The sequence below is a fragment of the Poecilia reticulata genome, chromosome 2, assembly GCF_904066995.2.
Source record: "Poecilia reticulata chromosome 2, P_reticulata-male-v2, whole genome shotgun sequence".
Classification (NCBI taxonomy): Eukaryota; Metazoa; Chordata; class Actinopteri; order Cyprinodontiformes; family Poeciliidae; genus Poecilia; species Poecilia reticulata.
The window spans coordinates 35124860-35148537 of NC_088831.1; the positions used below are offsets into that span (position 1 = coordinate 35124860).

Consider the following 23678-nt stretch of genomic DNA (forward strand, 5'->3'; position numbering starts at 1 on the left):
CCTTCACAGGGAGATTGAAGGGTCACTTTTATTATAAAATGTGCGGACTTAATAAGTGTGTTTAAAGCACATTCTCAGATCACTATAAACTTCAAATGGGACATCATTAATGAAAATAAATAGTTGCCCTTGACATTTGACCAGATTCACATGCGCAAACCTGGAATCAGCCATGTCTGCATTACTAAAAAAAAATACTTAGATGAAACTGAGTTTATGACTTCTAAGGTCATGTGCCAAGTCCTTGGTATGAAGTTAGATACATAAATTAATTTAAGTTAGAGGGGTGACCTCAGCCATCTGCACATCTGGCCTCTCATTGGCTGTCAAGGAAATTATAAGTGGGCATTATGCATTCAAGACTGAAGCACAAGCTGCTTCACTCCAACTGCGGCCCAAAGAGCAGTGACTTTGATACATGTTAGTTATATCTTAACAGTACATGAACTCACAGTATTCCATGCAACTATTAGCTTTTATGCAATAAATTAAAACATATTTTAAATGTTGGTAGCATACTTTATAGAAAAACATGAAAAAAATAGATCAGACCCTTGAAAACAGTTGTTTCCTGTAACGTGTAATTACAGTGGAGATCTAATGAAAACAAACTGCTTGAAATGTACAGAAGGGAGTGCCATATTCTACTATATTCTATAATTGTGGATTCTTTTCCCCAATTTAATTTTATTATAAAATATGTTTTGGCCTTATATCTTAGCTGATGCCATAAATGTTTTCCACAAACTATCATTTTCAGGTATAGAACAATGAAAAAGGGATATTTGGATCAACTCATTGCAGAATGTTTGCAGATTTTTTTTTATGTACATACTGCATTTGTTCAGTCACATATTTTCAAATGACGATGGGTTGGTGGAAGAACGGTCAGACGTGGTCAACAGTCATTGTGGACGAATTAGCTGATGGATTAAATAATGAACAGATGGATAATCAATGTGCATCTTCTTCATAAAAAAAAACAACATAAAAGTAAGCTGACTGAAGCAACTTATTTTTAGAAAGGCAGATGTTTCACAAGTAGACAGTTGCCAGGAAATTAGTATGCATATTTTTCCATAGTCCGTCTTCTTTTTCCCATATTAAAACCTGCGAAGTGCTCAAGTCAAATTCCATACTGTTCCAGGTCGTCAATAACAATAATGAGATTCTTTTATTATTGCTCTGACATTTTAACAAAATGCATCTGTTGTGCTTATAAATGTATGAGCAACCTCTGAGAACCAGAAAAGAAACAAGCACATGCATCATGTAATAAAACATTAAACTCACAATGTTTACTAATATCAATATTTACTGTTTTCATTTAAAAAAAAAAACATTTGCAAGAATTACAGCACATATGAAAATAAAATTTAAAAAAACATGTAAAAACAATCAATCAGATTATATAAATAAATGGATCTACTTGGGTCTTTAAATCTGTACATTTTTAAGAGACATCTTTGAGAATAAATAGCCTGTGACAACTGTAAACTGTTGCTCTACATCACAACACAGACAGCTCCCACATTTACATGAACACCCAAAACTGCAGCAAGAGCCGCAGATGTCAGTTAAAACTGCTGTGGCACATCTCACAATACAAAATGACATTCGCATCAAAGTACTCAGATCAATACACTGAGTGAAAAATTAGCATTGACTGTGTCCAGTATCCCTGCAAAGGTTTCCTGTGGACTTGTTTTGGCTTGTGGTCCCTGACGTAAGGAGAGCTGGGGGGGAAAAAAGGAAATACTTAAAAAGTGAACTGGTTAAAAAATCGTGTGTGTTGCTGTTTTTCCATAATTAATTCTATGTTTCAGGGTTACTTTTATTTTTATATGCTTAAATGACATTATGTAGCGCCAATTACAACATAGCTGTAAAGTAAAATACCCTACGGCAGAAATATCTTTAAATAATCAAACTAAGTTTTATATTTAAGTACAAATGTATAATAATATAAAATGTCACCTTGCTTACCTATAAAGATGTCATCACCGTAAACTCAGCTACCGCTGGATGCGCAGCTCTTGATCTGTCCGCAAGGGGGCAGAGTAGTGCAGGCTGACTGAGTTGGGGACAGTTGGGAGTTGGAAGGCTTTGAAGAGAGGGAAAGGCAGCTGGATTCTGTCCACCCAGATGGGATTTTCACTTCATCAGATAGCAGAGTCGCTTCCTCACGCTCATCCAGAGGAAAGGCTCGGGACTCCCAAGGTGCCTGAGGCTGCAGGAAACACAGAGCAAATAATGTGGGTTTTTTTTTTTTGTCTGTTTGCCGACAACCACAAATCGTTTCCGTACGGTTCATCAAATGCAATAAACCGAGTGTGAGACACTGTCGTTTCTTTCAGCTATAAAACAAATCCGCTAAACGCTTTCTCCAGACCCGTCCTTTTACTTAATTCACTCTTTGACGTCTGCTTGGTTTCGGTGAAGCTCGGGGGTTTCAGCGTTAATCGTTGATTTGTTTGGGTGCTGAAGTGCATGAGGCAGAGCTGTGGTGATGAGAAAGTTGATTAGAAAAGCCTGGATAAGTAGCAGCTTGTTTCCTCTCCAATCACAGCAAAGGAGAAGAGAGTCCTACAATCAAAGCAGGATCAGGGGAAACAAGTGGAGACAAGTATCTGCAGAGACTCTCAAGAAGCCATCGAGGCTTCACAGCTCGCCTAAGCCTGTCTGGAAAAGGCTGAGGATATTAGACTCATTACTGCTGATTTATATTCCTGTCCTGAGCCAAAGGGTAAATAACATCTTATTATTGATATGGATATTATAGAAAACACATTTCAAGTAATGTTGAGCCTTAAAAAGAAAATGAGGAGTTTAAAAACAAACTGACTGCAGCCTTATTCAAAATGTCAGTAATTTGTTTGTCTGACAGCGGGACAGGTTTGCTCTGCTCGCTCGGCATAATAAGCAATTTAACTGTAAGAACCCAAACAAATACACATTAGTGGCAGAAAGGAAACAAGAATTTGTCTCAACCACTTAAAAAAAAAAAAACAGAATATACAATTTGAGATTTGTCCTTTCTCAGTGGAATACTGTTATATTCTCCATTTTCGTTGAAGATTTGTCGTTTCAGGACCAGAAGCTTGAGATCGTACCAGCCACTCCTCCACCCGCGGCTGCTCATCAGAATCCAGCTGAGCACAACCCCACTCCACTGAGCTCTCGTCTCCTGATGTGCACATCCCGCCCCCGCTGCTCGATAGCCTGCTGCCAGATCTGAAGAGGAGAGAGAGAGAGAGAGAGAAGAAAAACGTAAGCCATCCACAAGAAGAACATTTCTCTACGCTCGGCTTTCACGCCGATTGTTTTTACATAAAGATTTGTACGTGAGTCCGTTTGTGTGCAGCCACCTTGTCGAACGTCTCCAGCACTTCCTCTTTTCCCAGGATGTCCAGCGGCGCTTCTCCTTCTGCTCCAGAGCCTGGTGCCTCCGAGCAAAGACTTCGTCACAGAGATCCTCAATCTGCACACGACACAGAACACACTGGCAGGTGAAATCAAGAATAACATCAATATGTTTACGCCAGGAAGACTGAACTTTACCTTCTGGTTCTCTTCTCCCATTTTAGGAGTCAAACCCTGGATGTCGACCACCCGCCACCTAAATAAAAAGTAGAGACTGCTCATTATTGCTTTAATTTATAAGATTGTCTTATTTCAAAATTTTCTGAACGGTGGAAAAAGAAACTTACGTGTGTCTCTTCAGACAATTCAAGTCAATACGATCAGTAAAATGAACACTACGTTTAAACTGAACTCGTTTTAAACTCCGTGGACAGCACTCGGGTTGTTTACCTCGGCGTCAGGATATCTTTGTACTGCAGTTTTTCCACTTTAGAAAGAGGAGGAATGACGGGAATGACAATGTCATCGATGTTGTACACTCGGCCTCTGTGGTGTTTGCGAAGGAAGCCCTAAAAAGAAGCAAAATATCTTATTGCATAAGCAGAGTTAACACTATGGCTAATATTTACTAATGTTTACATATTACAGTGGGTTAGCATTTCTATTTGTTAGATCTTTTGTGTGTGAAGATAACAACGTCCCGCACGACGTTTGCAATTATTTCATCTGACATAAACCTGCATGTTTTCGAAAACAGGGTAATTATTCATCTGAAAGTCCCATTCAATGAACTGTATCCACCAAGTCCTGTAGATATGAACCAGCAGCAGTAGAATTAGAAACATAAGTATGCCGCAACCACAAATAACATGGCATTTAAGCAGCAATTAAGAAAAAAAATCTCTGTAATTGACTTGCTGCATAATAAAAACCAGGACCTTCAGGGAAAAAAAAAAAGATTATTTGGACTCTTCCTGAAATGAAGAAGTGGGGCACTAAATAAAGAACAGTTGCTTTGATACTGATAATGAAGTGATTGACTTTGTGCTTCTTCTCGTCTTTCGCTTCAGTTGTAATTTTCTTAAAACATTTGGTTTTGCACTTGCTTTCCTTTCAGACATGAAGTGTGGCATTGAAAAAAAAACAGGATATCTGGAATCTTCCAGCACCTACCCAACGCTAACTGGACCAGCAGCCATCAGTTATTACAGAGTAAGAGGATCCAAATTAAAAGTGATCCGAGGTCCACAATGAAGACTATTCATTTACTGTGATTTACCGTGTTCACACTATGTATGCGTATCTGTAATTTAGTGCTTGTATAAAATAATTTAGGTTAATTTAAAGGCATGAGACATTATGTCCCATAATAAATAACAAATACACACAAAGAAAAACATTAGGGGGGGGGAATCATTAACTTCTGCTCCATTCCAACTCACAGAAGTTTGGTAGGTTTGATAGGTTTAACTAAAAAAAAAAAAGAAAAAAGAAAAGGTTTGTTGTTTTCAAGAAGAAACTTAAGTATGAGTTTTGCTTTCCTAACACTTGTTGGTAGCCAATAGTTAAGACTTTCGTCACTTACTTACAGATTGACACACAATTGAATGATACTGAGTATGTTACCCGTGAGCCCCGGCTGAGTGTGAACTGCCCATAGTTCTCCTCCAGCATGTCATTTGAACTGTCTCCAAGATCACACAGCTGGTACAGGACATCCTGGTCATCTAGAAACAAACATATAACACACTCTGAGAGTGAGACTATATCAGGGACATGGCTGCAGATAACAATGTAGCTCACAACTTAAAAATGTGGTAAAAAATATAACTAAGTACAATAGATGCTAAATGATCAACAATATATTTCATGTCACAAATTCTTTGAACACATTTTTCAAACAAAAAAAAAATCCTCCTTCTCTAACTTAAAAGTTACAGAAAACTGTAACATATTTCACTAAATTGTATTTGTTACAGGCAAGATCACATGTTTAAAACCTGAGAAATCAGTATACAGTATTATTTGAAATACTTTTTGTTTCAGCGGGAGTAATTCTCGTTTTACTTTTAAAACTGCAAAGCCTTAAATTGCGTTATACATTGTGGTTTAAATACAGCAATACCAAACTTCATCTTACTGTGGGAACTTTTTCAGTTCATCTAGTTACAGAGTAAGCAATGGAAGAAGCCCACCTTTCGTCAGCCTGCAGCGCCGTCCTCTCTTCCTTTTTCTCTTATTGGATCGTCTGCGCTGACTCCAAGCAGATCCTGGCGACCTGATTGGTGACAGAGTCAAAACTCCCCTTTTCTGACGCCGCACATGTTGCTTGCATTTCCTACCTAGAAGTGCGCACACATGGCATAAATTAGACGTGTAATGCGGTTTTCTTGCTGCTCTTCTAGTACATTTTTTTAGATCAGCAACAAATCAGTTTTTAGATTCATTTTTTTCCGATCACAACACTAGATTTTCATATGTTACCTACATTTACCATACTGTAGCGATTGCGTAAGGATTTACATTTTTTTCACCTGACACAGAAAATTTTAGAAGCCCCTTTACGCTCAGCTGGAACAAAAGAGCCATAAATACTTTTGAGTTGTTATCTCTGAGATAATTAGAAAATTATCTCTGGAAAATAAAAGATGTTGTCTTGTGATAACAAGATAATTGTTTGAGCTCATAAAGTGATAATGGCTTAAGAATGTGAATGTCTTCTTAACTGTTTAATAATCTTTGTTTGGGCTCCTTAAGATATTTCTTTGGCTTTGCGGTTTTAGAGGCCAAGATGGTATATTAATGGATGGTATGCAAACTACATGATCCATTCTAAATTGCCTTGGATCAATCTCCTGCTCTTAGAGTGAAACTTTTCTTAAAAGAACAAATTTTACTGTGATTTTCATTAACATGGTTCTAGTACAACTCTATATGCAAATTGCGGTGAAGTTAGTTCCTAACGTTGATCATTTCACTCTACTCTATGCATCCATATGTATTTAGTCAGGATTTTCTAAAGCATTAGTCCATAATGAGTTGCAGGAATTGATCGGAAGTTTCAAATGATCCTATTCAATTTAAGCTACAATGATAACGGTATATTTATGTCGGGCTGTAATTTTGGGTAATTTACCATTGACAGACTGCCTTCCGCTGCTATTGACTAAAGAGAATAGGATCATTAAAACCGACATGAAATCATCCGTGAGCTGTTCATGTGACGTTTTTATCTACTGTATATTCAATCAGGTTCCTTTGTGCCTACTGGTTGAACTCTTTCATCTCCGCTTTGTCCTGTCTTTATTGCTCCACGATACACTAAAACCAACCGTGGCAATATTAAAATCCCATGGTGATCTTAGGAAGTAAAAGCAGAAATAAATTCCTAATTTATAGAAACTGCAGAAGCACATAAACATATTCGAACACTGGTGATATGTCACACAATTTCATGCAGGTTCAGTGGGACATCTGACATGAATAGAAACAAGGGTGGAGCTGAGACAGGTCCAAGTTGAAATATCAAGTTATTACCATGAGGTCATATTCATTATTTAGAGACAGTTTAGTCCTTGGATTATATTTGTTCAAAATACATTCACAATATTTCTTGATACAAGGTAGATCTATTTGTTTTTTTGATACATTTGTTTTGAATAGTCCCAAATTATTATTATTATTTTTTTTAGAATCAGTTAGTAAATTGCTGTAAACAAATTGACAGCAATTTGTTGACTTGTGAGGTTATTTTTATTTAGAGCAATAACGGCTGCAAATTGGTCTTTCGAAGCAAACATTGTGAAAGCAAGAAAACAGTGATAACAAGCACATCTGCTCATCTTTACAGCAGCCAGTCAGCTCATTATTTATTTTGTAAGAGCTGTTACAGGTGCAAAAATTGTGTGGCAAAGTCGGTGATTCTTTAGATACTTGACATCTGTACAGTAGATTTCAGGTAATAGTTTGTCCTGATCATGTCATTTTAAAGAAAATTGTTTTGTTTTTTTTTTGTTTGTTTTTTTTCTCTCAGTGTCAAAGTAAAACAGAATAAAAGATTTTTGAGTCAACAGACAAAACGGGCAACAAACTGTGATGTGAACACAGTTCCTTCAGAAGGACCTTACTCTTGTGCCTTGGTGTGGAGCTGACTCTCCCATAGTTTGGTGGGTTGGACAGCCTAGAATTGATAATTAAAGGTCTCTGAACCCATTCTTCTCTGGCATTGAATTTCTGAAAATGATGGCTTGTAGTAATGCCTGAGAGGAGAGAATACAATCTTTAAGAACTTGGTGAAAATAATACAGTCACAGGAACCAAAGATATTTGATCACTTACAATTCTCAATAGACCAAGAAAAGAAATTGACAATTTTTTTGAATAGGCTACAACTTTGAAAAGACGAGGCACACCACGATCAAAATGTGTTACATTGTTTGAGATATCAAACGGGTCAAAAACGTGATTAACTAAATCATACTGTTGCAACGTTTGTATTACTTTTCAGTGTTGGAAGACATGCAGGTTTGGGTAAACAACACCTAAGCATTACCTTCAGATGGATCTGACACTGTGGCAAAGACCATGTGATCCCAGCTACTGTACAATGAAACATTCCACCACTATCAGCACTATGGTTCAATGACTACATTGCTTAACCTAATTTATGTCATGTAAGAATGCAGAATGCTTGGATTGGCTCCAGATTTTCAAATAATCGAGGTATTCAACTCTTTACATACTACGCATATAACACTGAACTTTGCTACCAAGATGGTCGAGCAAACTGATGTAAAACGGGGCGAATCAAAAGTGGTATATACTTCACAGAAGTTACGATTTTACATCTTGGAGATAAATGGTAAAATGAATACAATTCTGAATTATTTCCATATGGGGGAAAAAATTAATTGGAAGTCTTACCAGAGGAAAGAGGCACCAAAGGGTGAAGTCTCGACCTGCAGCTGCAGCCAGGTTTCGAGCACAAACAAACAGAATCACAAGAGTTACACGTGGGGAAGTGAGTAGATACGGGCTTTCTTGATTTCTGGAACAAAAATAAAACAAAAGGAGGGAAAAATAGATTTTACCTCATTCTGTTAGCAAGTAGATAGAATACAGTTTTTCCACATAAGTAATTAGCTTTCACATTTATGAACATGAAGACAGATACTAGGAGGATGCATATGCGTGCGGTACATCTGCAGCAGGACAGACCAAGAAAAAGAGGAGCCAGCATTGGGCGTACCGGTGAACTGGTGGTGTACCAGGAGGTGACAGAGAACAATCTGCGCTTGTGGCAAGAGACCATGGGCCGGGTGCGGGCGCACACACACGATGCATCGACTCTGAAGAGCCTTCTGCCTTTCAGCCTCCTTCCCTTAGCGCTCCCAGTTAGAAAAACATCATCTCCTCCAGGAGTACTGCGGGAATGAGATCAGATGAGATCATGAAGGTGCCACAGTTGTGACTCATGCACTAAAACATGCCGTTTTTTTTCAGGCTGCTGACAGAACAGATGTGCATCACTGGTAATAACATGAGTAACTGATACTTATATCCTCCTGTTACTTTACAATTAATAAACATCAACACAAGGCTTTTATTTTCACTCACAATCAGGTGTAAAAAAGGCAACCATGCAGTCAGACTAGACAGAGCTGTTTGGTTGCTGCGATTATAAAAAGTCATAACCTGGACAATAAATATTAGAACATCAGAAAATACACATTTTGCCTATTTTCCTAAAAGAATTTAAAGCAAGTCTTTAAATAAGTACTGGAGGAATACTGTACACCTAAAACTCACTGACTGAAATCTTCAATGTGCAACACGTGATTATCCCTAACAATTCAAAAATATTGCCACTGTTGCATATTTATTATGGCTCATGATTATGAACTAAAAAAAATAATAATGATTCTGAGCATTCAAATAACACATGCTTTTTATCTTTACTGAGAATGAAAGGTGAAAGAGCCAGAAGACATTATTCATGTCAGGCTGGAGAAAAAGAAAAATGTTTCACTGCTTTTCTTACCCAAAGTTATGGCCCATTAAATAACAGAAAAGCAGCACAGAACTGACATTTAAAATATTTCCCTCAGCCAAGTCAGAAAAACTACTGAGCTGGGGATTATAGCACCGCCGCAAGCATGTAGGTGTCAGCAAATTACAATAGATTTAATACTCAGTGATTAAAACTGTTTGATCTGCAACATTAGATTAAGACTTGAAATCCTGACTGTGCAGTCACATGGTGCCTTACCTTCTGTTTCCACTGCTGCTTGCCACAGCTTTATATCAGGTATGTTGGATATGTGTATGTGCTGGAGTTACCTCTGTAATTATTAATGCTGATAGAGCAGCTGTGCAATGTTGGCTTTTGAGTAGCTGTTTGTGAATACAAAGTAAAAAGACAGAACACACTTCTCCACTTCTAAGGTTTTGGTAATAATCACAACTCGTATTTGATTCTTCAAACATTTTATCATACAATGTTATACTTTTTTTTTTATTTTGGCAACCCAGTCAACAGGCAGTTAATTTGTGGATTTTGATCTTTGGCAATGATTAACTAATCATAAACAGGTCAATATTTTTAGAAAAGCAAAAGCTTTCACGGTTTAACAATCTGAAACAATAGGTATAATAATGCATTAAGCAGGGCGATCATATTTTGCAGCTCTTGGTCACCATTAGGTTAGTTTTACAATGCCATTTCCAAACAGCCTGGCCTACATTCCTACACAGCGAGAAAGATCATTCACAAGTGGAAAAGCGCACAGCTGGTTTTTGTTCAAGGAAGGGGCGGGCCTGGAAGTTCATACAAAAGTCAGAGAAATCCTAAAATGTAAAAAAAAAAAAAATTTTTAAATTGTCCAGAAGAAGTTTATCAACCATCTGCTTCTGAATTTCAGCTTTGCTCTAAATAAATGTGAATGTTAAGTTGCGATACATCATGTGTTTCACCATTCATGGTGATATTTACCTAATGTCCTTTTAAATTTATGTCCTGGTGAGTAAAGTGAGCTATGCTTTAATAGAAATGCTCCAATTAGGTTGGGTTCTAATGCTCATAATTATATTGAATAATTGCACATACAGAGATTTCTTTTTTCATCTAGAATGCCTTTACTGAAACAGTTAGTGTTTCTGTGATCTTTAATGTAAACTTAATTGTATTTATATTTATAAGACTAAACAATAAGCCGGAGTCATCTTTTTATGGCTGTATTTTAATTGTTGTCAGCACAAGAGCTGAGACAAAGAAGGGGACGTCTGGGGCACAACAGACCTCAAGCTTGGAAAAAAAAAAAGAAAAATGTTCTGCTGCCAACACTGTGCTGTAAAAGGGCAGCAAAGCAGTCAAACATGCCATCACATCCCATAACATCATTTAAATGAATGAACCTTTCTGCTGCAAAACAAGAATTATTCATGAGCTGAAGTGACGTTACATTATGTGCGCATAGAAATAGAGACATAACAAGAATTTGCAATTAGTGCTTTTCGCATCATTAGCATCTGAAGCTAACTGTGGCAATTCTTTTATTTTTTTAGACGGTAAACAGATTTGCAAGTATAGGACTATATTTCGTCTTATTGTTTTCCAACTTTTAAAGTCCTTTATTCTCCATGTCAGATAGATAGAAAGTTCTAACATGAAAGGCAAAGAAAGCAACATTCTGTATTCTTTCCAGTTTCTACTGTAGCCGTTTGTTGTTTTCATGTTGCGCTCTGAACTTTTCTCCTGAGACATTGCACCGCTGTAACAGTGTGACATAACTTCCACGGCTCTGAATGTTGCCAGCAAAACACATAACTTCTGTCTTGTTTTTTTATTTTTTTTTCTTCCTATTTGTCCCCAAACTATATCCAAAGACTTGCAAATGACTTGAAGGTCATCTCTGACCTTCAAGTCATTTGCAAAATAAAATAAAAAAATACATCTATTGACAAATTTTAAACATTCATTTTCAAAATGTGTGCAACATTTTTTGGCTGTAAGGCCTCCTCTGTAAAATCAAAGCTCCAACAGACTCAAGAATAATCTGGGTGGTCTGGGGTTTAAAAACAAAACCCCCAAAAAAATAGTTAAATCTGAATAATGTCTCTCAAATGAAGTTTTACCTTTGTTGGTTGATTAACATGTCAGGTTAGAATGCGACAGAGCAACCACTGTAACCTAAGATATCATCTCAAATGTAACCAAAAATATGCCCCAGAGCTGTGGTAACAAACTCCACCCAAACTCTAACCTCCACCCATAGCATGAGGCTGAAGCAGGATGAATATGCAGCTGTCAAAACAGACAGTGGTCAGGCAGATTTTCTCAAAGTGTTTACAAGGTGATCTGAAGAATAGGGTATCCATTAACTGCAACTGAAGAGCAGCCCGAATAAGAACAGGAATTCTACACACCTTGTGAAGGTTCCCCTTTCCTTTGAAGGCTGTTTAGAGAGAGGTGAAAAACTCAGGGGAAGCATCAGACTGTTTACAATCTGGCTGAGCTGGGCACTCTGCAGAGAAGAAAACACAGAAATCAAGTTAACCCAGAAATTAAATGAAAGCGAGGCTTTATCCAACTGCTTGCAAACCTGTATCGTAGTTCATATCAATAGAAACCGCTGACATTAAAGCCTGTGCTGCCATAAGAGTATCAAAGCTGCAGAAGGTAGCTTTTATAAAAGTGTGCTTGTTTTCACATTTTTCTTTAAAACATTCACTATGTCATGACAATGTAACATGAGACAGATAATCTGTGAAAAAAAAAGAGCTCAACTGGTCTGAGCATTCACAGCAGGTAACTCTGTAGGGAAGGAGATGCAGCATAGCAGAGAGCAAGGGGGAGGTTGAGAGCAGCATGTACATTAGGGTGATTGACAGTGGTAAGACCTGCCTCCTGGCTCTGGTTGGTTATTTCTGAACAAGTGCTACATTTCTGCAAATGTGCAAGCTTCATTTATTCACATTTTATCTTTCTCTGTCATGACATAGTGAAATATTTAACAAATATGTTAAAATACATATATTATTTATAAAAGTTACCTCCTGCAGGTTTAATTCAAAAGAAAATACAAAACAGAAAATACTAAGGAGTCACCCAAAAATGATGCTCCTCTGTGATGTGTCCATAAGTATGGATATATTTCACTTTAGTGAACGTTCAACATCAAGATTACACTCAACTTCAAATTCCATTAAGACTGGGAATGCATACCGTGTTATATTAATAAGCAGTTCTACATCTGCCTCAACCGCTATAACAATTAACATGCTCTTCCTCCCTCCTGGGATAATTAGAACCACCTGACATCATCAAGCAGAAGCAATTTATTCCCTCCACCTGCAGCTACTAATTTACCATAACAGCACACGGGTCGAACAGCGAGCCCTGTGTAAGTGATGAGTCAAATCCTCACAGGCTGACAAAGGAACACAACGTTCCAGTCAAGAAAGAGCTCAGCCACCGTACCTGTCTCTCGATGTTGTACAGGAGGCGCGTGGGACTGCAGGGCTCCGCGTCGGCGTCTGAGGCTGTGCAGGAGAGGCCGGCCATTTCTCTCATCAGGGTCTGCTGAATCTGCCTGTCGGTCAGCGGCTGGGATTGCGCAAGAACCACCCGGCCCTAAAGCGCACACAAAAGAGCACAGATGCAAAAAGACAGATCTTGTATGGTATCCTGTGTTTTGCTTACTGATTTAAATAAAACATTTTCTACAAATCCACAGCACGTGGACGCAACAATCAGAATTGTGTGGTCGATTTCTGTTTTTAGGTTTTAGAAAAGACTCGACCTGCTGGGTGTGATTTAATTCAGAATTTTCTCAAATAATAATATTGGAGGATATAGGAGCATGATATAAATGGTGTTTTGTTTTTTTAACCCCTGCCTCCAGGGACACTAATTATTTATATAACAAAAAGGAGAGACGTCATATTGTTATAAAGCTAAATTTACATTTTTTAAATAAAACCAAAATGAAAAGGATAATAAAAGAAAAGAAAAATTTTGCTGTAACATGTTGACCTTCCTATTAGCTGCTCAAAGTCTCACGCTCTCGCTTTCTTGTAGACTGACTGACCCACAGACATGGGTATACTGATTACAACCTCAATATAGTTTTTTCAATCTCTAAGCTTCAGTTTTAAACACTCCACTGGTACAAAACATAACTACCTGTCAGTGTTTTTCCATTAGGAGCTCCATTCACACCCAAAGAGTTTTGGAAAAAGGTCAGACTTTTGAGTTCATCGCTGGTTGGGGTTGATCAAGCTGACTACCACCCTATTCTGTTCACCACCTGATTTCTCTGGGCATCTCTAACTTCCATCATACCTTGGTGGAGCGATTTCTCTGGGCATCTCTAACTTCCATCATACCTTGGTGGAGCGTATGTGCTTGTGCAGCTCCACCAGTTGCTCTATTCTCCCATCCAGTTCGGACATACGGAGCTGCAGCCAGATCCATCTGCTGCTCAGCTCCGCTCGTTCTTCCAGCCACTGCATCTCGTTGCTGCTGCTGCTGCCGGCACAAGGTGAGAGATAGATGGTTGTTTTAATCTCATTTCCCAATGTGTCAGCTTCACCTTTGTGAAAACAAGCAGGCGACCTGACAGGAAGCGATTATTTTAAAGGCCGCACTCGGAATGAACAAAGTGTGTGTAATAAAACTGACTGTGTGTAAAAGGTTACAATAGGAGCAAGTGTGTGTGTGTGTCTTTGTGCGTGCTTTGTGAGGCTGAGTTCAGTACCACAGCAGTTGCCATGGCAGTGCTCTTGGACCTTGGCTTGCAGGGACTCCCCCACTTCAAACACTCTGATCCAGAGGGAAAGGTTAGGTTTCCCAGCATAAACCTACAGACTCCACATTTCTCTGTACCCTTTGATATAATAAGGTGTTTTCCCCCCCAGTTAAATTCAATTTAATTAAATACCTAAAGACAAGATTAAGTCATACAGAAATGAAAATATCAGTGAAAGCCACCCTGTCAGTGTGCTTCAGTGTCTGCTAAGCGGCTAATTGCCCCTTCCCAAACACAGACAATGCCCAGTCCTGACTTGCCCTTTTTCGCTTTCCACCAGCATAATGAGGAAATTCCAGGAATTTTTTGCCAAGCGCTGGCTGGAGGAGAAGGGGAGTGAACAAAGGAGGAATGACTTCTTTGCTCCTCTTTCCGGGAATGTTCCCCAAACGGTGTATTTATCACAAAGTTAATGAAACCAAGTAAAATATTAGCTGACATCCTGTGAATACAAGTCAGAGTGAGAACGCTCCGGGTTCTCGCAGCTAAAGTGAGAACCCCGAGCTGAAACAAGAGGCTTTACCTCATTTGACTGTCTTGACTCGTGCAAAGGAAGTGGTGCAATCAAACTTAAAGATTGTCAAAGAATCTCCTAACCACAAAGAATATATAATCCGTTAAAACAGTATTGAGAACTCTTAAATTTTTTCACATTTTTTCCAAAGACTCTTGTTAAGAAAAGAATGTAATACTTTCTGTCTCCAGATGTGTAAAGCTAGATAAAATGAGGGGGGTTCTCTCTCCATTTTTACACACCACTTTGTGTAGGTCGATCAAAAGAAACCAACAAAAATAAGGTGAAGTTTATGGTTGAAACATGTCAAAACATGAGTTCAAGGACTATGAACACTTCTGTAAGGCACTGTAACTAACAAACTGAGTAAACAAGCTCCAGCTACAAATGCAAAACTTAACCAATTACACTTTTAAAGCTGCGTCCCATCAGTGCTTCAACTGTTCCCACACTGTGAATGCAGAGAGTTAAGTATTTCCACATTTTCTTTTTTTTTTTTTGAACGGACTGTAATGATACATTTCCTCACAAGAAACAAGCAAACCACTTAGAGAAGGACCAAGCTATAAAATCTGTAAAGTGGAGGTTTAGAGCTAAATCACAGGGAACTGCTCCATACCAGGAAAACCTGTGGGGAAAAGGAACTGGTTGACACTTCGAATCTGGACAAGAAACACAAACCCACAACCCAACACACAAATATGAATATACTGGTTTCCACTTGGAAAAACGACTTTTTTTTTTTGTTTTGTGATTTCTCAAGTTTGCCAATTCCTGTACATTATGAGCTAGAATGATCATATTTACAAAGGTCCCACACAAGTTTCCCATTTGATCAAAGTGTCCTGTAAAAGCAGTCGGCAGAGCAGCGGCTGTGGCCCTCAGGACGCGTTTTGTGGAAATTCCAGAGTTTACATAAGGATCTCCATTCTCCAGGGAACACACGCATTGTGTTAGCCATGTTTTAGTAATGCTGGCTGTGCAAACACCAATATCAGATGCTAATGACAGGTCAAAATGTAAAACCCTGCTTTTCAGCACTGTTTTAGCACAGAGGAGGAAGTGATGTCACCCCTGCTCCTGATTGAAATAATTGCCCGCTCATGCACAATGCCAACAAAACATCTGTTTTTTTTTTTTTTTTAAAGTTCCAAAAGAGAAACAGAAGTCAATATCAGTAAATTAAAGTTTTCCACGAAACTGGAGATTGGAGAAAAGTCACAAAACCCTCATCAGTGCATGTCTAATATAATTTGTTTAGATCATGGTCTCAATCCATGGCTTTCTTTTTCGCTGGGGTAAAAATATGACAAGGCAGAGAACAGAGGCCCATTTCACTGAGCCGCTCTCTACAAGGGGAAAGACACGAACACATGGCGTTCAAATAAGGCAGATGGGAAGTGATTTTCATGGGTCAAAGAAAACATCCATTTTCCTAAATCTGCCCATATTTCAGGTCAGAGTAATAATCTATCAATAAGGTTGAATCATCCTGAAACGTATAGCACGTTTCAGCAGCGAGGGGGTTCAAGGTGCTTTACATAATAAAAACTGAAAATTACAATGAAACGCATTAAGAAAAGCATTTGTAACTGTGATAAGCAAGGCTGGACCGTGGTAAAAATGTCAAGAAAAAAGGTCTTGGCTCACAAACTACAAGAGTGACGTCTTGGGATTCAACACTGACAACGTAAAGGTTCAGTTAGATCAGCCCTGTTTAGTCCACTTTAATCAAACTCTAGTTTGTTTGTCTAGAAAATCTGGTTTGTTTGGGGAGGTGTGAGAGCACAATCGAACTCTGATGTGGACCAAGAAAGCGAATCTGGACCACCTGAAAAGCATTATTCTGCTCAGCAAAGTTTTTTAAATCAACCTGCCTCTGTCAGGATGTAGAGGATGCAGGGACTAAATAACGACGGCACCTCTGGCGTTCAAAGCAAACACTGAGACGCACATCGTCAACTAGAAACAGTGAAGAGCTGAGACATGATGGCAGAGTCTGGGTGGAACGCTGCTGGCTCGCTGGCAAGCCCGTGTTTATTTCCTAGCCTGCGGGTAGAGAGGGAGCTGGCTCGTCAGACGGATCTGTTATGACTGCCGCATGGAAAGAAACAACTATGTGTGAGCGCTTAGCTGACTGAGAAAAAAAAAAGGAAAAAAAGAACGTCAGAACACCCACCACAGCAGAGAGCACAAAACATGTACTTATGACAGCCAGAGCGGGAATGTCTCTGAGGGCAAAGTTAAACATGCAAGCAGCGACTGGGGCTGCACGTTCACAAATTCCCAAAACCAATACTACAACATCAAAATCTGTGTTAGCTGTTCGCTTCAGAAATTCACCAATCAGACCCCACTTAACGTTTTTTTTTTTTTGTTTTTTTTTACTGGCTGCCTTCCATCCCCTGAAATATAGCGAGACAACACCTATGTGAACTTTCCACATAGGTCTGAACTGACAACATGGGCTCCTATTCCTGCAGCCAAATCCTCTGCACTCCCAGTGTTCTTCAGCATGAGTAGTTAACTTCACATCTGACACTGAAATGATCTAATTTTATGCTTCAAAGGATTTCCAGCGTCTAGGAGACCGAGCTGGTTTATTTAGCTGCACGGACCAGCTGCACAAGCAAGATACTCACAGTGGCCCTTTGTACACAAACACACACTAGCTTACATTAAAGGGTTGCATCCTTTCTCTGGAAAGTCATCCCCTTTAAAGTCCATGCTTTTGGACACATTGCAGATCAGAAGTTGTCGTACGCCAGTGGTAAAACTGTTTTATCTTCTCTCCAGTTGGAAGGATTAGGAGCAGACCATCTTTGTGAATTAAAAACGAGCATTAAACATTAAAACAGCACATTTATTGAATGTAAAGTTTTCTATTCATAAAAGGAACTAAAAAAATGAAAAGAAGTTTGAAGCCTAACCATAAAAAATGATTCGTTTTATTGTGATATTGCATGAAGAAACACAAACATCTGGAAGAAGTAGTCAACTTTACTGTGTTTACTTCATAGCACCGTTTAGTTTACTAGAAGTTAAAGAGAAACATGCAGCCCCAGAGCCAGACCTTTCAACTACATGGTTGAAACTTGAACACAATTAGCTTTAGCCCAGATAAAGCAGGCTTTGACCCTACTGAAAATAAAAGGAACATGTTTAAAAGCTGAGGCAGTGCCAGGAAACCAAGACCTCGTCAACGACTGCAAAACATTTCTCTATGATTTACTATGGAACACTGAACCAAATATCAGTGAGGTTTGTACATAACTCATGCTGTATGATTATTTTTGATCCTTCCCAGTGAATTCCAATTTGTCCACCTGGTTGTTTGAGCCGCTCAAAGCCAATCTAGACAGTATGATAATATAAATAACACAGATTACCAACTTGATGATACTCACAAAGGTGAAAGCATGTCTTCCTCTGACTCATCTTCAGAGCTGCTGCTGCCTGTGGCCTCCGAGTCCAGGGCTTCCTGCAGGCCTCTGAGAACCATCTGGTTGGACTCGCAGAAATCCGCCACCTCGGCGAAAAAAGCCGAGGCTGCGATCGACTCTTCCCAGGAAAAACAGGGGTTGCTGCAGCTTTGTGGCGGCGTGGCGGAGTCCAGACTGTCGAGAGGAACATCTTCGAGCTGAAAGTGCTTCTTCAGGCCCTCCAGCTGCTGGCTGCAGTGCTTCAAAGCGTGCTCGCCCAGCAGGGCTTGAAGTCTCCTTTGCAGCCTGCAGGCTCGACCTTGAAGCTCCGCGTGGCGGGAGAGCTGCTCCTTCGCTGCGTTCTCCAGCGGATTTCTTGATTCCAGCCGCTCTGGGTTCACAAAGCCAGTCCCGAACTGCCTTAGAGCCGCAGTAGGAGGAGGACAGAGCTTCTCGAATTCCTCATACATCATCTTGGGTTGGGTCGCATACATGGAAGTGAGATTCTGAGAGGCTTGCTCGCCATGGGAATAGGAGGGACAAACACTGGGAAAAATGAGAGAGGAGTGGAGCACATCACCACCATCTGGCCCGCATTCAGGCTGAACGCTTTGTCCGTGCAGGAGCAAGGCCTCCTGGCTATTGTGCTCTGGAAGAGGGATTAAAAACATGTCCGTTGCACCTGGAAAGACTGTGGCCACTTGACGTGATTCCCTCTGGCATTTACTGAAGCAGGGTAAGCTGACGAGTAAACCCGGAGCAGGCCGGGCCACCATCTCACCCTGACCGCGACACGCAGGGCCGCACGCGAAAGGATCGGGATTTGCGGGGGGGTCTACGGGGTCCAGGTAGCCGAGCGAGCAAAGGTTCAAGCTGATTTTCTGCAGGTCGCTGTCATCTGCCGGTCTCAGGTGAGGCTCGAGCTCTACGGTGCACAGGATGGCGCTCGCATCCGAGTCCACGGCGACAGAGGCGGGAGGAGAGGAGAGGTGGATGCCGTGGTCATTTTTCAGGATCTTGGTCAGAGCCGGGGCCATTCCCCTCTCAAGAGCCAGGCGGAAGGCTTCACGGGGCGCGCCCTGAAGGATCTGACACAGAGCAGTGCGCTTCGTTAACCTCAAATGATAAACACATTTGTATTTCAATGGCAGTAAGACTGTACCACTGAGAAAACACATGAAGGGACGCGAGTAGCAAAAACTGAAAAAAATAAAATAAAATAATAATATTTTTGTAATTTTTTAAAAATAATATATGTATTTTAATTTTTAATGTCCTGATTTAAGTATAAGATTATATTGATGTAAAAAGTTAAAATAAAGATACCTAATTTAAGTGTATGTGTAGGTAAAAACCTCATGCTTCCTGGTATTCATATTTACTCTAAAACGGAGCTTCTCTGTGGACAGACCACCTCTGTATAGAGTGCTGCCTCTTTTTACATCAATAGGACTGCTAGCGGCTAGATAGCCGGTACATTGTCTAGCAACCATGACAACTTAATAGACGCATTGAAAGCATGAGGACAGTGACGCCTGGCAGCATTAGAGATGGGTGAACCTTTTCATATACGCAAACAGGGAATAAAGCGTTTTGTTTTTTTTTTTTTACATCTGTTGCTTCACACAAGGAACGTGGCAGCTGCAGAACATGTCCTCCATATGTCTGTGTGCGGCGGTTCTTGAAGCTCTGGCTCCAGCCACTGTCCACAACTTGTGAAACTGTTGAAAAGGCTTTTGACTTACAATCCTCTAATTGTTGTGGCTGTCCTTGCTGCTTTTGCACCTTTTTCTTCTACACTTGTTCCTCCTACTCAACGTTCCATAAATCTCCCTGGCTACAGGACTCAGTAAATTACCAGTTTCCTTAACAGTGAACTTGTGATGACCGTCTGCTGGTCGGCTATCAAGTCATTGCTGTGCAGACCAGGGGTCTGCAACCTTCAAATTTCAAAGACTAATATTTGCCCTCATTGCAGTTTAACAAAGTCTTATTTGAGCCACAAATTGTAATCCATCACTATTTAGCCGGTACATTTTAAAGCCTAGAGTTAGGCTTTACAATAAATAACGTCAATCTTTTTGCAAAAAGAGGGATGGGTATATTTTTATTATATGGCATATTGTTATTTGTGGAAAATGAAGAAAACATTTTTTTTAATTATTATGTGTGAACCATAATCATCAAAATGAACAGAAATAAACACTTGAAATATAGCAAACATCAATGTATAAGTTTAATCTGGAACTGAATTACAATGATAAATACATTTCCTGTGTTATGCGTGTCTTTTAAAACGTTGTTCTCATTAAATGAACCCCCACGCCCCATTTTTTTTTTTTTACTTTAAGCATCTGCCTCTTTAAATCTCTGCACGGCCCTGCCAAAGATCCAATGGTAACCAAGTACAACGTAAATAAACTGCAATAAAATTCGTCAACGGTGGTTAACGGTTAAAGAACAGTTATTTCAAGACACTCTAAGAAAACCCGAATTACCTACCAGCCTTTTCTGCACAGTTTCATTCAGCGGGTAACTGTTTTACTATTGTTAACGGACTCGTCAGTAAATCTAACTTTTCCTTCAAGCTACTTAAACTTTAACCCAAACGGCTAAACTGACGGTCTAACTTATGAAAACTAAACGTTAGACGGGTGCATTTCAACTCCAGAACAAGTCAAAACTGAGCTTTACTGTAAGTTTTACCAATAAATAAACGAATAACTGTCCCGGCTGTTAGACAGCGCCATGCATTGCGAAAAATATGAACACTCCCTAAAGTCTGTTTAAAGTGTTCAGCTACTCACCTGACCGCTCGTCGGACATCGTATGTTTCAGGGTTAGAGATCTAGAGCTCAAGACTTTCGAGCGTTTGAGAATCAAAACACAGCAGCCTGGATGGCGTATATTGACGAAGATCGAGGTTCTGACTCGCACTGTTATTAAATATGAACTATGAAAACAATACTTTCTTTCCCCATGAGGAGGTTTGTCCCTTCCTGCTCCCTCCTGCTAGCATCCGCTCCCCAGATCTCCTCTGGCCAACTGCAGACAGAAGCAAGATTCTAGGATCTGATCGACGAGGGGCTGAGCCAGACCTCTGCTGCCTTCACGGTCTGTTCGAAAGCTCGGAGCTGTCACTACTCCCTGCGACTCATCTCTTTCTCTGAAAAAAAAAATCGTTTCTCTTCAAATGGCTCTTAATAAAATATTTCAAGGACGAGGTAGCGCGAAAACGAAAGAGCACACGTTGTTAATACAATATATTTCAATGTGGTCATAGATTGGCTGCTTATCTCACGCTTAAAGTATTTGTAAAGAGAAATGGGTCAGCACCAAATGCCAGTGAATATTAATATTTATGTATTACCTGTGCTATTGTTAGTGGTAGCAGTAACAACTGTACAAGTAATGTACTTTATTTTCTCTTTCATTTAAACTGATAAAATTAACTGAGACATGAAGTCACATTTTCATTTAAATTAAATTCAAAAATACTTCATTGATCCCAGACAAAAAGGCATGTTGTTGTATCTCAAGTAATTTTTTTTTCGATTTTATGAATAATCCTTCTTTGTTCCATAATCTTCAGATGTTCCAGAGTAGTCCCCAGAACAGAGCCAGCCTCCTTTATCAAAAATATCTAGACTTTATAAGTCCCTGGCAATGATTCTGCTCCCCCACCAGATGATGACAGAAGAGATGATGGAACTCTCCACAACAGACTTATTGAAAATGCAGCAAACACTGAAGAACCGAAAAGATGCCTATTTTAACTACACATTCAATATAATATGTTAAAACAAATAATAAGCTGTAGAATGCATGCTGCAAATCAAAAGAAGAAACTAGACAACACCAAAAATAATCTAAAAAAATAAATAAATGCTGTTTCTCAAAGGTACTAGAATGAGGCTGAATTTATTCTTTGTGGAAATATGAACAAATAAAGCTTACTTTACTACAACCACCGTCCAATCTTGTTAACTTGTAAATATTAAATAAAATGGAATGTTTCAAAATGGTGCAGGCTAATATTGCCTCAAAGCAACAATCAACTTGGAGATATTAAATATTTTACATATTTATAAAATAAATGATGTTAAAGAAAAGAAGCTTTTTTCTCACTCTCTCTCTTGTGTACCATTAAAGTACACTGTTGTCAAAACGCAAAAAAACATAATTAAACTTACAAAAAGGATTTTGTTAAATGAAATTTATATTGATTGTGTTTATTTTCACTATTGTATAATAGACATACATATTTTTTTTCCCATTCAGACATCAGATAATCTGAACCACAGGAGATAAACAGTGAAAATAATAGAGTGGAATATTTCTGTACAGTAGTAATTGCTTACACACATACCACATAGTAGCAGTTTTGTTTTTTGTTTTTTTTTTTACTTAAATCATTTAATGAAGATAATAAAAATAACTAAAAGTACATTAAGCAATAAAATATTTTTGCAGAGTAAGGAAAAACAGCCATAAATATCCAATTTTTCTGCAGGTCGTGTATGTTTTATTTCTAAAACCACCGACTTGCTCTGCTCCACGTATCTGCTGCTCTCTGCCTGAACACAGACTGACCAGCTCCCAGGTTAAATGTGGTGCCCAACATGTAGAAACTGACCGCTGTCGATCGTACATAAGGACTTATGAAAGCAGACAGATTTTGCTGAGACGTAAACACGTACTCGTGCCAGACAGCAAAGGAAAAATACAGGAGACCCTGAATGACGCCAGTGATGGTGACCCTCAACTGGCTACTGAGCCGAGCACTGGAAAGGGACTGTCCATTTATAACCATACGCCGAATGTGCATTCCTAGATAGACTACAGTGATACAACTAGATGTCATCATCACAACAAAAGAGAGATAAAAACGACCCTTCTTTATGATAACCATAATAGCATATATATCCACAGTCTGGTTCAGCAACTCTTCCACCGGTATGGAGACGGGTGCCTGTTCCACCTTAGAAGTCATGTTGAGTTCAGATCCAGTAGAATAGGGAGCCATAATGACCAAGACTAAATCCAGTAAACCGTAAATGTTTTCTAAAAGCAAAATGCAGAAGATGATTGGTTTGATGTTCTTCTTAATCCAGATGAAGATGGCTCTCTGTGCAGGAACAATCTGAGTGTAATAGAAGAAGTTCAGCCAGACAGAGGAGGAAACGCTGCTGGACAAACAGCCAAGTGTGATCACAAGATATATTTCAGTGATCCTGTCAGCAGTTTTCTCAGAAAAAAACATCCTAAAAACTGTTAATAAATAAACAATGGTGCTGACAACCAAGGAGCCCAGAAGTAGCTTTAGAGGTTGCTTGATCCTTTCTCCGCGGAGCGGACACACGATGCAGAAGATGTAAAAAGCATTAATTATGAAGTTGATTACGCCGACAGGCCCATTGACCAGGGCCCAGGTTAGGTAGTTCATCTCTTTGGTTGATGTGTTTCTTCTATTTTTATGTGTAGGTTTTCCTGTCTTCTCTGTGAAGAGACCCGCTCTTATCGACTAGACAATGACATCAGAGGGGCAATGGAACAATTCGGACATATTTA

General features: G+C 39.3%; 2 protein-coding genes across 3 annotated transcripts; both read right to left on the reverse strand.

Moving 5' to 3' along the window:
- Positions 1-804: 804 nt before the first annotated feature.
- Positions 805-21202, reverse strand: kansl1l (KAT8 regulatory NSL complex subunit 1-like). Of its 2 annotated transcripts, none has more exons than XM_017303750.2 (16): positions 20915-21202; positions 18093-19195; positions 13750-13888; positions 12842-12994; positions 11788-11885; positions 8612-8786; positions 8287-8410; positions 7491-7622; positions 5559-5705; positions 4990-5090; positions 3814-3932; positions 3562-3619; positions 3369-3481; positions 3114-3234; positions 1987-2230; positions 805-1736 (listed from the first exon to the last, which is right to left on the reverse strand). In XM_017303750.2, the coding sequence occupies exons 2-15, from the start codon at positions 19142-19144 to the stop codon at positions 2012-2014; spliced, it is 2751 nt and encodes a 916-aa protein (XP_017159239.2). In that variant the 5' UTR covers positions 19145-19195; positions 20915-21202; the 3' UTR covers positions 805-1736; positions 1987-2011. The 2 variants fall into 2 exon arrangements, with proteins under 2 accessions (XP_017159239.2, XP_008402030.2); XM_008403808.3 differs by having other exon boundaries at positions 13750-13891.
- Positions 21203-21472: 270 nt separating this feature from the next.
- LOC103461749 (uncharacterized) lies at positions 21473-23595 on the reverse strand. Its single transcript, XM_081604473.1, has one exon. The coding sequence runs from the start codon at positions 23551-23553 to the stop codon at positions 22639-22641; it is 915 nt and encodes a 304-aa protein (XP_081460599.1). The 5' UTR covers positions 23554-23595; the 3' UTR covers positions 21473-22638.
- Between the last annotated feature and the right edge of the window lie 83 nt (positions 23596-23678).